This window comes from Falco rusticolus, chromosome 13, assembly GCF_015220075.1.
Source record: "Falco rusticolus isolate bFalRus1 chromosome 13, bFalRus1.pri, whole genome shotgun sequence".
Taxonomy (NCBI): domain Eukaryota; kingdom Metazoa; phylum Chordata; class Aves; order Falconiformes; family Falconidae; genus Falco; species Falco rusticolus.
In genome coordinates, this window is record NC_051199.1 from 27,835,438 (window position 1) to 27,848,264 (window position 12,827).

Here is a 12,827-nt window from a genome sequence, read left to right on the forward strand (position 1 = left end):
TGGTCTGAAGGTGAAACGGGAAGGAGAAATCTTGCCTGGGTCTAACCCCCAGAACATACGACTGGAATATGAGGAGTGGAAGAGTGATTAGAAGTGCTTAAGAAAAGCAAAACCCAAACAACAACAAAAACATTCTCACACACACGCAACCCCCCACCACCCTCAAGTTTTATTTATATATTCTTGTAGTAGAGTTCCCTACCTGTGTGAGCAGGTAGTCTGTGAGCAGACTGCATGATGATTGTTTTGTCACTGTACAAAAATCAGGATTAAGATTCTGCAAGTAGACATTTGTTCCTTATTTTTATAAGCTTGTGTAAATTGTCTTCACTTCCAAAAGGAATCTCCTTTACTTAGTTGGAAGTTGAAGGTGCATATATGATTATTACAAGAGCCTTCACATAATCTGGGTTCACATTCTCGCTATTGTGATGACTTAGTTTTCTGAGGTATTTTGTTCTGCAGCTCTTGCTCTTCATCTCCTGTTCTTTTGCCCCTTTAACACACCACTGATAACTTTCAGGGTAACGCAGCAGTGAAAAGTTGGTTTCTAGTTTCTGAGTTCTTCAGGCCTTCTGCGTGTTTGTGAATAGGCTGGTATGTGAAGACATGACTGTATATAATCTCTCTTCCCACTGCTAGTAGAAGTTTGGTGTGACAGCCCAAGTTGTTGCCTCCAAGAAGTTTCCTTCATTCTCCTGCATTCCTTAGCTGTAGAAAGGTGAAGCTAAAGCGATTGAAAACTGAAATTTGTACACTTCTGTTCTTTGCAGTAGTACTTTGTGAATCCTTGCTGTCTGACGTTATGTCCTTAGTAAAGAAACAAGTTTCTGCCTTTCCCATCAAAGCAGCCATATTTTGTTGATCTCCCATGTTGGGTGGAGGAGGAAGAAGCTTTAGGAGGGTGTAACTGAGTAACTAGTGATGTTTATTTTACTGACTGGTAATAAACTTCAAAAGTAGTCAAAGAAAACATGGCAACTGAAATGGGCAATGAATATAATGACTTCAGTTTTTCAGTAGTTCAGTTTTTCAATTTTGAGGACTAGTTATTGTTGCTTAAAGTGGAGAAAACAAATCCTGCTTGGTCTTTGAGAGTATGAAACACACTGGGGAAACACTTCCCAGCCCAGAAGGTAGTGCAGCACTGGAACAGTTTGTCAGGGGAGATTGTTGGATCTCTGTGCTTGGAGGTTTCCAAAACTAAACCAAGGGAAGCCATTACTGACCTGATCTAGTGTCGGCAGTAATCCCACTTTGAGTGGGAGGGTTGGGCTAGACAGCCTCCAGAGATCCTTTACAGTCATGACTTCTCATTCTGTGATTTGCCTGTTAAGCCTTGTGTTTTCTCCTTTTCCTAAACAGAAAACTGCTTTCCAGTGATCGCAATCCACCAATTGACGATCTAATAAAATCAGGAATATTACCTATTTTAGTGCACTGTCTTGAAAGAGATGACAAGTGAGTATTTCTGAAACTCCAGAATGTTTTAATTGTTGCCAGAATTCTTGGTATTTAGCTAATGTGCCTATGGCATCTGATTTGAAAACTCATTTAACAATTTTTTTTTTCTTACTTTGCAGTCCTTCTTTACAGTTTGAAGCTGCATGGGCTTTGACAAACATTGCCTCTGGAACCTCTGAGCAAACACAGGCAGTAGTTCAATCTAGTAAGTCCCAACAGTATTTGATCATTGATAAAGCACGCACTGTAGCTTCCACAAAAATAAGATCATCTGAATGATACTGTAAAGAGCATCCACACTCCTGTTCCTCTCTATCTCAAGCATGTTCACCAATCCACATGATAGGGTTGGTCCTTTCATGCGATAGCCAGGATGGTTGAAATTGAGTTGTCAATCACAGGCACGTCGCTGAAGGACCTGCCCATGAAGTCTCCTGCCAGATGTTCTACCTCTTCTCTGGCAAGCAGCATCAATTGAAGCGCACACCTGCTTTTGTTCTTCATTTTCTCAGATTTTAAATTCATTTGGGTTTCCCAATGGTGAGTAATGTCTTCTGGAAACTCACACTATTTTAGCAGAGTCGATATCTGCTGGTTTCCAGTTTTCAAACTTCAAAAAACCCAACAAAAAAACTTGAAACAAAACCAAACCAAAAAAAAAACCACCTAAAAAAACTCCCATGGAGGGATTTCCTATCTTACTGTGAAGAGGGAGGAAAAGATGCGGACCAAGTTCAGAGGGTGCTTGACATCGAATTCTCTTACAAACTGAAGTTGAAGAAAAAACGCTGTCCTTTATATTTTGAGGAATCTGAAGCACGGAAAGGAGTTGTTGTTGGACTTGGAATCTGAGTTGCCAAGCAAAGCAAACCTTCTTCTGTACTCTAAACATGTCCTAAGTCAAAGTAGTATTTGTGTTGATAAAGCAGAATTTAGGAGAAGTGTCTGCAGACTTTTGAAGTCAATGAATAAAACAGCAGAGCTTCTTGAGACCTATGGAAGAAGCAAACATACAGTAAAACAAACTTTTGTCTAAAATTTATGGAAAAAAAAAAATACGTTAAACTTATATTATGTGAGATACCAGTAGCTTTAATGGTTGGAATCAGTGTTATATTGCAGTGCATGCTGCTGATACCATTAAACATGCTGTTCTTCCAACAATGAAGAGACATAGAATTACGTGTGATCTTTTTTGTGTGTTTTCCCCCACCACAACCATCATATATTGACTTTTTAGAACTACTTGGAACTGTTATTCAATATAGTAAGTACAGTTTCTAAGACATGTGGTGGTTTGTTTGTTGAAATGTCAATGTTTGTTATATTCCATGGCTGGCTTTTTCTCTTCAGTGATCAAAGAAGATTGTTTCTTTTTTGTTGTTAGTGCTAACCGGTTACAGGCTTCTCACAAACTGTGTATTATTGGCTTTATGCTTAGAAAAAAAAGAAGTATTCATAAGAAAGCTCTTAGCACTATCTTCTCTGTTAAATGGCTGCATGTGTTTCAGAAATCTTTAAATGGAAAAATAGGTTAATTCTCCACAGCAGATGTGAAGGAATTTAAGGCAGGCAGCTTCAGCTTAAAGGATTCTTTTTTCTAAATGGGAATGTATGTTTTGAGATTGCTTTGGTTGCAAGGTCAGTTGCCTTTTGCTTTTACAAACTCTGTGTTAAGAGCCTGTTAACTTTGGTATAGCTTGGATTTGACCACTATAGTATGCATCTTTGCTCATACTTTTAACTTCCCTTTTTCTCATCCTCCTCCTCTTCCTTTCCCAGTTGCATCCTCAGTTTTCTTTTGGAAATCTAATGAATGTATAATCTGTCCCACACCTCTGATCTGGAACACTTCTTTTTATTTAAACCTGCCTTATCAGTGGATGAAAGATGAGTACCAAGTGTAGTAGTTCTTTCAGTGATGATCTCTGATTTAGCTAGGTCTGCATGTATGCACTGTGTTAGCCAATTGAATAGCTATAATAGAAGAAACTATGGTTTATATCTTGCAATGATTTATTTCAATGAAAAAGGTGGTCTGCTGTAATCTTTCCAAAACTACTTATGAATATGCTTGCTGGGGACGTTTTTTCTACAGGCATACAGGCATTGTAAAGTACTTTTATTTAGTAGGAAATACGGAATCTATTGTGATTTGTTATTTCTCTAGCAAAACATGATTTACATTGAGAGAATCTCGCTAAAAATATGAGCCTCTCGAAATGTGACCTAAAGTAAGTGACTGTTTCATACAGACTAATCTGTCATAGCAAATCATGTAAGCGAGCGCATTTCATGCTGGTGATAAAAGAATCCTAAGGATCAGTTATCTAAATGCGGTGCATGTAGAATGTGTTTGAAACACTGGTTTAGCTTTAGTTCTAAATATTGCGAGCATTCTCCTGTCTGACACCAACATAGGGTAGAGGAGTAGCTGCCTTGATAACAGTTGTGGAGTTCTGTGTGTTGCCTTCTGAATCCCTTTCTTACTGCTCAGTCAGTTGGCTTTTTTCTGAACAGTCTCTTCTGAAGTGGTCAGTTAGGTTATGCCAGTATGTTAGATAATGGGTCGCAAATTGAGTAGAGTCAAAACTTGTGATATAAAAGGAGACTTCACATTGAGGAGTGCATCTGTTAGCTTTCAGGAGACCAAGGTAACTAGATTTGTAGAAACGGCTGCTGTTGCTGTACACGTACCTTCATAACGGTTATCAAAAGATACTGCATGTAGAGTTGGAAATGTTAGGGAAAAGTACGCAATGGCCTGGTGCTTAGTAGTGCATCTGTATTGGCAGCAGAGGTTCTTTTGGTGCAGTTTACCTTGCACAGCTACTTGTGTGTGCTTGATCAACCAGATTTCCTGGTGGTAGAGCCACAGGTGAAGTTGTGCACTGAAGTGCTGCCTGGAGCTCTGCACTGGCAATGTATACAGAAGATCCCTCAGTAGTTAGCTTTCTGCAAGTACTAGGACCAGCAACTGGCACATACTTTACTACTGGTAAAGATGTGATGGAGGCGTATGAGGTACTGTAAATCAGTAAGATTGAAACAAATTAAATTCCTGTCCTGCCGCCTTCACTACATTGCCAGTCAATAACGTAGCTGTGTACCTGCTCACTGTTAAGTAGGCTAATTTGAGCGAGTGAGGTTGGTCTTAAACAGTTACTGCTTTGCTGTTGGTTCTGATAGAAATAACACAGAATTTCTAAATTCAATACATATAACTAAATTTGGAGTCCTAACAAGCTTCAGTAAGCGTTTGAGACTTGCAAACAAATTAAAATGCTGGGTTATTTTAAGAGTTGCTTTAATAATATTCTGAAATGTGGGCTCTGTAAGAAAGTGCAGTAAAGGAAGAATTGTTACAGCGTGGTTTATTTCAGTAAGAAGTTAGTAAAGTTTTGACCAATACTTAACCAGGAGAAAAATTTCTCATGCAGTACTGAAACTTAAGAGCTGATTATGTGAACTATTTTGTCTTTTGAGAGATGTATTTAAACTTCAGTTTACTTAACAGTTGCATGGGGTTTTGTTTGTATCTTTCAGATGCTGTGCCGCTTTTTCTGAGACTGCTGCATTCACCTCATCAAAATGTTTGTGAGCAAGCTGTATGGGCTCTAGGAAATATCATAGGTTTGTGTTACTCCTGCTGCTAAAAACTTCGAAGTTCCTTTTGGTATTGAATGAATAAAATAGGTAGGGTTTTGTGTCTTAAATTTGGAGGTGTTCAACTATGAGACAAAAGGCAGCTGTTAGACTGGCAGTTACCCTGTTCTTCCTCTTGTCTCTGTTGTGTATCAATGGTGTGTACCCAAAACCACATGCCTACATACTTTCTCTCCAGGTACAGGAAAAAGAATTACTGGCAAACAGATGTGCAGATTGTTAAAACAAAAACTGTTCTGCATTGAGTTCTGAAGTTTTGCTTGAGCTTACATACATTGTGTTGAATTCAAGATAAGTTGTGATCATTCGATCTTTCATTTGATTTTTCTTTTTGTGCAAGTATTAGCTTGGTGGTTTACAGCCCTGACTATGTTTGTAGTGCTTGAGGACTAATACTGGTTCTGACATACTGGGATTTCGGCAGTCTGATGTTTTAGAAATGCCTAGTCCTTAAGAGGGAGACCAACAAAATCACAGTATTGCAACTGCCTGAAGCTGTTAGTGATATGTGTGCAGTACACGTCAGATGCTGCTTTCGAGTCAATGGTAGTGATACCTAGGCAGTGATGAAAGTGTGCTTATCTTTCAGATATGAAGATGACAGTATCTGTTCAGGCAATTTTCACCTACTCTTGGGATATTTTAGTATTGATTATAAACTTTGTGAAGGGATCTTCAGGAATACATTGGGCTATCAACAGTTCTCGGTGGTTTGGCATTGTCTACCACCACCCCAGCCTGTACATCTGCTATAAATTATGGAATACCTTTTCTGTTAAGAATTTAGCTACATTTAGTGATTAGTTCAAAATGCAGCAATTAGGGAGGCAGCCACAGGTCTTTCTAAAGCTTTATATAAATGTCTTTATGATGGATGTATATCTAGAGGTACATATCTCTGTACTTAACATGCGTCTTTCCAAGGCAAATATTCTTTAACCTTGTATGCATTTTAAATAGCTGAAGTTTAAGTGTGCCGATGTCAGATTTTTTGTGAATGGTGTAGGATGATCTTTTTCTTCGTAATCCTTTCTCTCAAACAGGTGATGGACCCCAGTGTAGAGATTATGTTATTAGTCTTGGAGTAGTGAAACCACTGCTGTCCTTCATCAGCCCATCTATTCCCATAACTTTCTTAAGAAATGTTACTTGGGTCATGGTCAATTTGTGCCGTCACAAAGATCCTCCACCGCCGATGGAAACCATTCAGGAGGTGACTGAATTATTCACTGTTCAGTGTAAATAAACTGAAATTGAGTGTCTGCCTGACTTAAAAATAACGCAGATGCTTTTTTTCCTCCTTAGATCCTTCCAGCGCTCTGTGTTTTAATTCACCACACAGATGTAAATGTAAGTAATGCCACTTAAAGCCAGTTTTGTGTTCTGGTATATTTTTCTAGCTGAAGTATAAAGCTTTTCATAATTAACTTTTTTCATTAAAAAGAATATCCCTTTTGTTACTGCAAACTTAATTTGGTATCTTCTAATAACTGCTTATTTTTAAGTATCAGTTACGATTTTTTGCCTGGTATTTCTCTGTATATTTGCAAATATTCACTTGCATGTAATTTCCGTACACTTACAAATAAAATGCATTTTCAGTTACATTTCTGTGAACATTCATGTGCAGATACAGGATTTTTTTTTGACTAGCATGTAAGTTTGCGGTTGCAATAAAAAACTGTAAATGAAAGAGAAACTACTGTCTGCATATGTAAAATGTTAGCTTTAGATATAATTTGAGGTGTTAAATATGAATATTAGGTTATTTTAATAGTGAAGTAAATGAGCAAGACTACTGAAATTATGAAATAAGTTAGCTTTTTGCCTAAGCAAGTTGGAATGGTTTAACTTCCTTTGCTTTCTAGTGAAGTTGTAGCTCAGTTGTCTTAAGTTATTGGCAATAGAGCTGTAACAAATTATACGGAAGTGTATTAACTAATGTTTGCATAGTAATTATAGTATTTCATTTCTTGTATGTAAGTAGGTGAAATTAAGTTTACTTGAATTTTTTTGAAACAGCTGTATTTGTGAATCAGTCAAGAGTTACCAGCTGAAACAATGCTTGCTCATTGTCTTTGTAAGCTGTCACTTGGAATGTTCAGATTTACTGCTCTTTAAATTGGCTTTTCTGTGTGTGAATACACGCATGTATGCACAGAGAGGAAATTCAGTCTAGGTGCTGCTGTGCCAGATGTTTAACAAAATATCACAGCTTTTTCTTAAACTTTGGAATGCCAAGAAAAAAATTAACTTGATGCCATAGGATGTACGTTGGTCTGAGAGTACCAAATGCTCACAGTTTAATATTTGCTAGGGCTTTATCTCCCTTCCAGGGTGAGTCTTTCCTGTCTCACATTGTGTACCAGTACTTCATGAAAAGAGCAGAAATAATGGAATTGCTTTTATATCCTTCAGAATTTAAGCTGTAGTGAGCAGTTTAGCTGTTGGTTGGCCGTTTTTTTAATCTCTGTGTTCTTTGGAGCTAGAACAGGTTGAACAGCAGTTGTATTTCAAACTTGTGTAGAGCGGAATGTATGAAGCTTGTAGAACAAAGTGGGGTTTTGCTGTATTGTGTCAATTCTGGCTTCACAATGAGAATTTTTTAACTTGTTTTGTGAGACTTGTGATATTTCTGTACTATTTAAAAATAAATGTTTTTACTATTAGATATTAGTAGATACAGTCTGGGCGCTCTCATATCTAACGGATGCTGGCAATGAACAGATCCAGATGGTGATAGACTCCGGAATAGTACCACATTTGGTTCCTCTTCTCAGTCATCAAGAAGTTAAAGTGCAAGTAAGTTTAGATAACTTTAAGGAAGTGTTGTTCAAAATACAATACTAGAGAAAGTAGTTAGTTTCTTTTTGTAGTTCATGTTGAAGCTTGAACAGTGTTTGAACAAACAAGTTGTTCCTGTGTGGTATAGCATTTGCATAAAAACTTTTGCTTTTTTAACTGTTGCCGTTTGAAAGTATGTGCACAACCAGAAGAATCTTTGGTTAAAAGAGCTCTCTTTAAAGAAACTATTTTATTTCAGACTGCTGCACTGAGAGCTGTAGGAAACATTGTCACTGGTACCGATGAACAGACACAGGTAGTTCTGAATTGTGAAGCCCTTTCACATTTTCCAGCACTTCTGACACATCCCAAAGAAAAAATTAATAAGGTAGGTAACTGCAGAGATTGCACTCAATTGATAACTGTTTTATATGGGACTTGGCTGTTTCGCATTCCACATAATGTGGTGTGGTAGAGATTTGAGTAATCGAGCTTATACCAGTTCATGGCAAGAGCAGGCAGGGTGCTAAAATTTTTCTTGAAGTTAACAACTGTAGAAAAATCTCTAAGGAGCTGCAAACTCCTACTTGACAAGAATGTTGTTTCCTGATTCTTTCAATTGGATTTTTATTAAATTAAAGCTTTGTCTTTTTATTCTGACTGTTGACTTAGAATTTAGTTCCTGATATGTGAAATGTCACTTTAATTAAACTGACTCTCTTGGAAGTGATGAAATAGAGATAATTGGATGTCTCTTTGAATGGAGTGTGGGGGGGTGGGGGTAGGGAATGTGTGTGTGTGTATGCCTGCATGTATAGAAAAGGCTTTGAATGGGGGCACTGATAATGCAGTGCTGATTCCGGAGTGCATCTGAGGCATGTTGTTAAGTTCTGGGGTGCCACTTTACAACATTGCCAATGATTAAAGCCCAAAAGAAGCCCACCAGGATAAGCCTAGGCATCCGAAATCTCTGACAGGTTCATTAATGAAAGTGATCCTGTGATCTGATCTGAGAGACTCAGTTGAATGAAATGTGAGAATTTCTGAATCTCATGTTCAGAGAACTACTAATCTAAAATGTTGTGAAGCCAGGTAAGTTGAGAGAAGGGGGTTGAGAAGGAGTGATGGAGAGTTTCTATGGAAGAGAAATTTACCAACTGTAAGGTTAAAAGTTGTTACTCTCAATACGCTTAAAATTTTATGTGAAACTTTATTTCTTGACCAAACTGTAGATTCCTACTTAAACAGGGGGGTAGGGGCCTCTCAATCCTTGTTTTAATGTAAGAATCCAAATACAGTCTTTGACTTGTTTCAAAATTCTAGTTGTTCAGGACTGGGAGGGCCTACTGGGGAAAAGATAGTCTTACATGATTTCTTGTGCACCTGCTGTTGGTTCTTGCTAGAAGGAGAGAGTCCTGGGCTTATGGACAGAATGATCGTATAACTTCATAATATTCTTGAAAAGCAAGCATTTAAGTAGTAGGTGTTGCATTTTGTTGATGATTGACACTAAGAGGAGAAACATTATGAAGCAGGTCAAAAACATACTGTCTTCTGCTACACCTGTCTGGGAACTATAATGCATTTTGGAGCTCACCGGGCCATCAGCTGAAAACGGCTCATTTTCAGTAACAGAATCAATTATGAGTGCTTGTTTGTATCCCTGTGACTTTTTTTTTTTTGTCTCCAAATATTTTTTCCTCTTAATCTGTGGATTTGGAGTATTTGGCTGTAACATGGTAACAAAGAAAGACTGAAGAGCTTTGTGGAGTGCAGGCTGTCTGCTTTGTTGCGTGTGTGTCTAGTCTACTTACTAGGAGTGTAGCTATGTACAAAGTGATACAATACTTGACTGTATTTAAGATCTGCTAGTGTATGGATTGCAGATATAAAAATATGCATGTATAAAATCTTGCTGTAGTGAAATAAATGATGTAGAAGACTATTTGAATTAATAAGTTCTCGCATCCTTTCATTTTGCAGGAAGCGGTGTGGTTCCTATCTAACATCACTGCAGGAAATCAGCAGCAAGTTCAGGCAGTAATAGATGCAAACCTTGTTCCAATGATAATACATCTTCTAGATAAGGTTAGATAACAAGTAGGATTTAACAGATTGTTTCCTTAATTGGGGAAAGTGACATTTAATTCCTTGCTTCATGTTTTACATCATACTGTAAATGTGGGGGGCAGGGGTAAACTGTGCCCTTGAGCGCTTTTTGTATGCTGCAAGATAAAATACATTGCTGTTACTTCTTCTGTGAAGTGCTGTGAGATGTTAAGTGCCAGATGTATTGGGGAAAGGAAGCAGATCAGGGGAATCTCAGGTCCTTCAAGATCTCATTTAAATTATTTTTCTCACTTAGGGAACAAAAGGGATAAAATTCTTTGCTCTCCTGTGTGGCATGAAGAGGTCTGGTTGGGAACAGCATTGAATTAATTCCTAGCATTTTGCCAGGGCTTAAGGACTTTGTCCTTCCGTGCCCTCTGTTACCTGGAAACATAAGGAGGAAGTGCTCAACAGTGGCATTTATTAACCTGGTTGTGTTACTGCATATATCTGGTCTGAGAGTATTCCAGTTGATGGTCTGTGATACTAGGTCATGGACTGGAGTTGTCCCATCTATTTTTTTGTTTTTCAACAAGTAAAACTGCATCAACAAAGAACAGGTGACCATAGAAAATAATCGTAGCTTTTGCGTCTGTTCAGAGTTTTTCCCGTAGAAAAGCAACACCCTATGCATGTATGGATGTGTGCTTCTGTTCAGTAATAGATGAAGCTTGTTGAGATTAATGCTTTTATTACCTTTTTTATTAAGTAGTAAAATCAAGCAGTCGACACTTCTGAATGCCTTTCTCACGTTTTTTCACAAAGTCACTAGTTGCTTGTTCAGTACTAGAGGTGGAGTGGTGATGAGTCATCACTTGTGACTTAAAATACCTGTATTTCTTTTCAGTTGTTGGGTATTAGTGTCTTGTAAAAAAAAAATCAGCTTCCAAACCACATTGTGCTCCCAAGTGTGATTTCTCACACTTCCTTTGTGGGAAAGAAGGGTAGCTGAAAGAATGTTTTTGAACAGGATCAGCACAACACTTCTATCTTTCAGACATTTACTACTTCTTGCTTGATTCATTACTTGATTTTCTTTCATGAAGTGCAGAAGGATGACAAATGCCAACCTTATAATGTGTTCAGCTGTGACAAAGATACAGTATCTTGCTTCAGTGTGGAGGCTGGGGTTGAGACTGAAGAAATACCTGTCTTTTCCCCTAAGTAACATAAAACTGTTCACAAATAGTTCCGTTAACTGCCAATTTATTAATCATTGAGAAAGGTGTTGGGAGACCTTTCTCTTTAATAAGCAGACTTGAGCTGACTAATTTCAGAGGCAGGCGCAGTTATAGCACGTACAGTGCTTTATCAAAACTGACACTTACTGCTTATCTCTCACTGTAATATGTGACAGCTGTTGATAAGGAGTGTGAGAGTACTGCAGGTTTTATTTACTTTGATGCAGACAGGTTTCCCTTCCTCTTAAAAACATCGTTGCAGGAAAGGGATGAGCACTCTCAGTGGACTCAAACACAAACATCTACAGGATCTGTTCGTTACTTTCCCTACTTACTGAAAACTGATGTGGTGATACCATGCAGAGTGGACTGTAACAAATACAAGCTTTTAGTAGAATACTTGGTAATATAAGAACTGGAATGATTATTTCTACTTATGGTTGTATTTTTAGGGTGACTTTGGTACTCAGAAAGAAGCTGCTTGGGCAATAAGCAACTTAACGATCAGTGGAAGAAAAGACCAAGTGAGTCAAACCTTAAGAAAAGGCCCACTGTCTGTCTTGGGTGCATTTGAGAGAGTATATCAGCTGATTGGTTCAGACTTCTGTGCCAGGATTATGAATGTCTGTATTCCTCTGCTGTTAAGGAACTGTCTTCCCTTTTGGACAAGAGATTTAAGCATGAACTTCAGTTGTCATTTCTGGAATGACCTGAGAGTGGGAGTATCAGTGGGGATTTGGATGGAAGCTCCTCAGTTAGGGTGGCCTAGCAGCTGTGAATGGCTTCATTCAGGCTCTGGAGATTCTTGGTCACTCAACATCTCTTATGTTCTCTCCCTGCAGATAAGAGTGTGATAATTATAAGGATAGTAGCCATTTAGTAGAAACATACCAGTTTCTTATAAGCCCAGAATATGAGGTTTGTGGCAGGGCTGGGGTGGTGGTGTCATTCTTCAAAGGTGAGGTTGAAATACCATGTCTAATACTGAAAAATTCACAATATCTACTACTTATGTGTTCTAGACTTGAAATAAATTTGTAACATAATACATATTATACCTGTTCATGCTCCAAAACAAGAATTTCTGAAAGCAATTGCTCAGAATACTCCTTACCTGGTTGGGTAACTTGGAGAACTTTGACTTCATTAAAGTTGTTTGCATGTGTGCTTGTGGTGAAATGTTTGCTTCTGTCACGTTCCTGGTTTAACTGTTTGCTTTTTTCCCCCCCTTAGGTGGCATACTTAATTCAACAAAATGTAATTCCTCCCTTTTGCAATTTGCTGACAGTAAAAGATGCACAAGTTGTGCAGGTGGTTCTGGATGGACTAAGTAATATATTAAAAATGGCTGAAGATGAAGCAGAAACCATAGCCAATCTTATAGAAGAGTGTGGAGGTATGATGCTTAATATTTTGATACTTTTTTGAGAAATAGTTGGTTTGGCTTCCTACCATGTGTATCTGTTGTTGGCTTTATTGTGTGTTGGCACAGATGTTCTAAGCAAACCTGTTAAGAAAGTGACCTGTTCATGCCTGCCAGGTGAATATACTCAGCTTTTCCTAACTGATCAAGTTCATGATAAGTCAAATGTGGAGAAGCTGGATAATGGCAATAAAGTTTAT

General features: G+C 38.1%; 1 protein-coding gene and 1 non-coding gene across 3 annotated transcripts in view; both read left to right on the plus strand.

Annotated features, from left to right (window-relative positions):
* Nucleotides 1-12,827, plus strand: part of KPNA4 (karyopherin subunit alpha 4) — a 28,864-nt gene that overhangs the window by 11,985 nt on the left and 4,052 nt on the right. The window contains exons 6-15 of one of the 2 annotated variants that reach the window (XM_037407645.1): nt 1,366-1,461; nt 1,584-1,669; nt 5,011-5,097; nt 6,174-6,343; nt 6,436-6,480; nt 7,801-7,932; nt 8,174-8,302; nt 9,898-10,002; nt 11,657-11,728; nt 12,438-12,600. In XM_037407645.1, coding sequence (XP_037263542.1) covers nt 1,366-1,461; nt 1,584-1,669; nt 5,011-5,097; nt 6,174-6,343; nt 6,436-6,480; nt 7,801-7,932; nt 8,174-8,302; nt 9,898-10,002; nt 11,657-11,728; nt 12,438-12,600 — 1,085 coding nt within the window. The remainder of the gene's footprint in view (nt 1-1,365; nt 1,462-1,583; nt 1,670-5,010; nt 5,098-6,173; nt 6,344-6,435; nt 6,481-7,800; nt 7,933-8,173; nt 8,303-9,897; nt 10,003-11,656; nt 11,729-12,437; nt 12,601-12,827) is intronic. The other variant, XM_037407646.1, reaches the window with a different exon arrangement.
* Nucleotides 8,636-8,927, plus strand: LOC119157129. Its single transcript, XR_005107394.1, has one exon.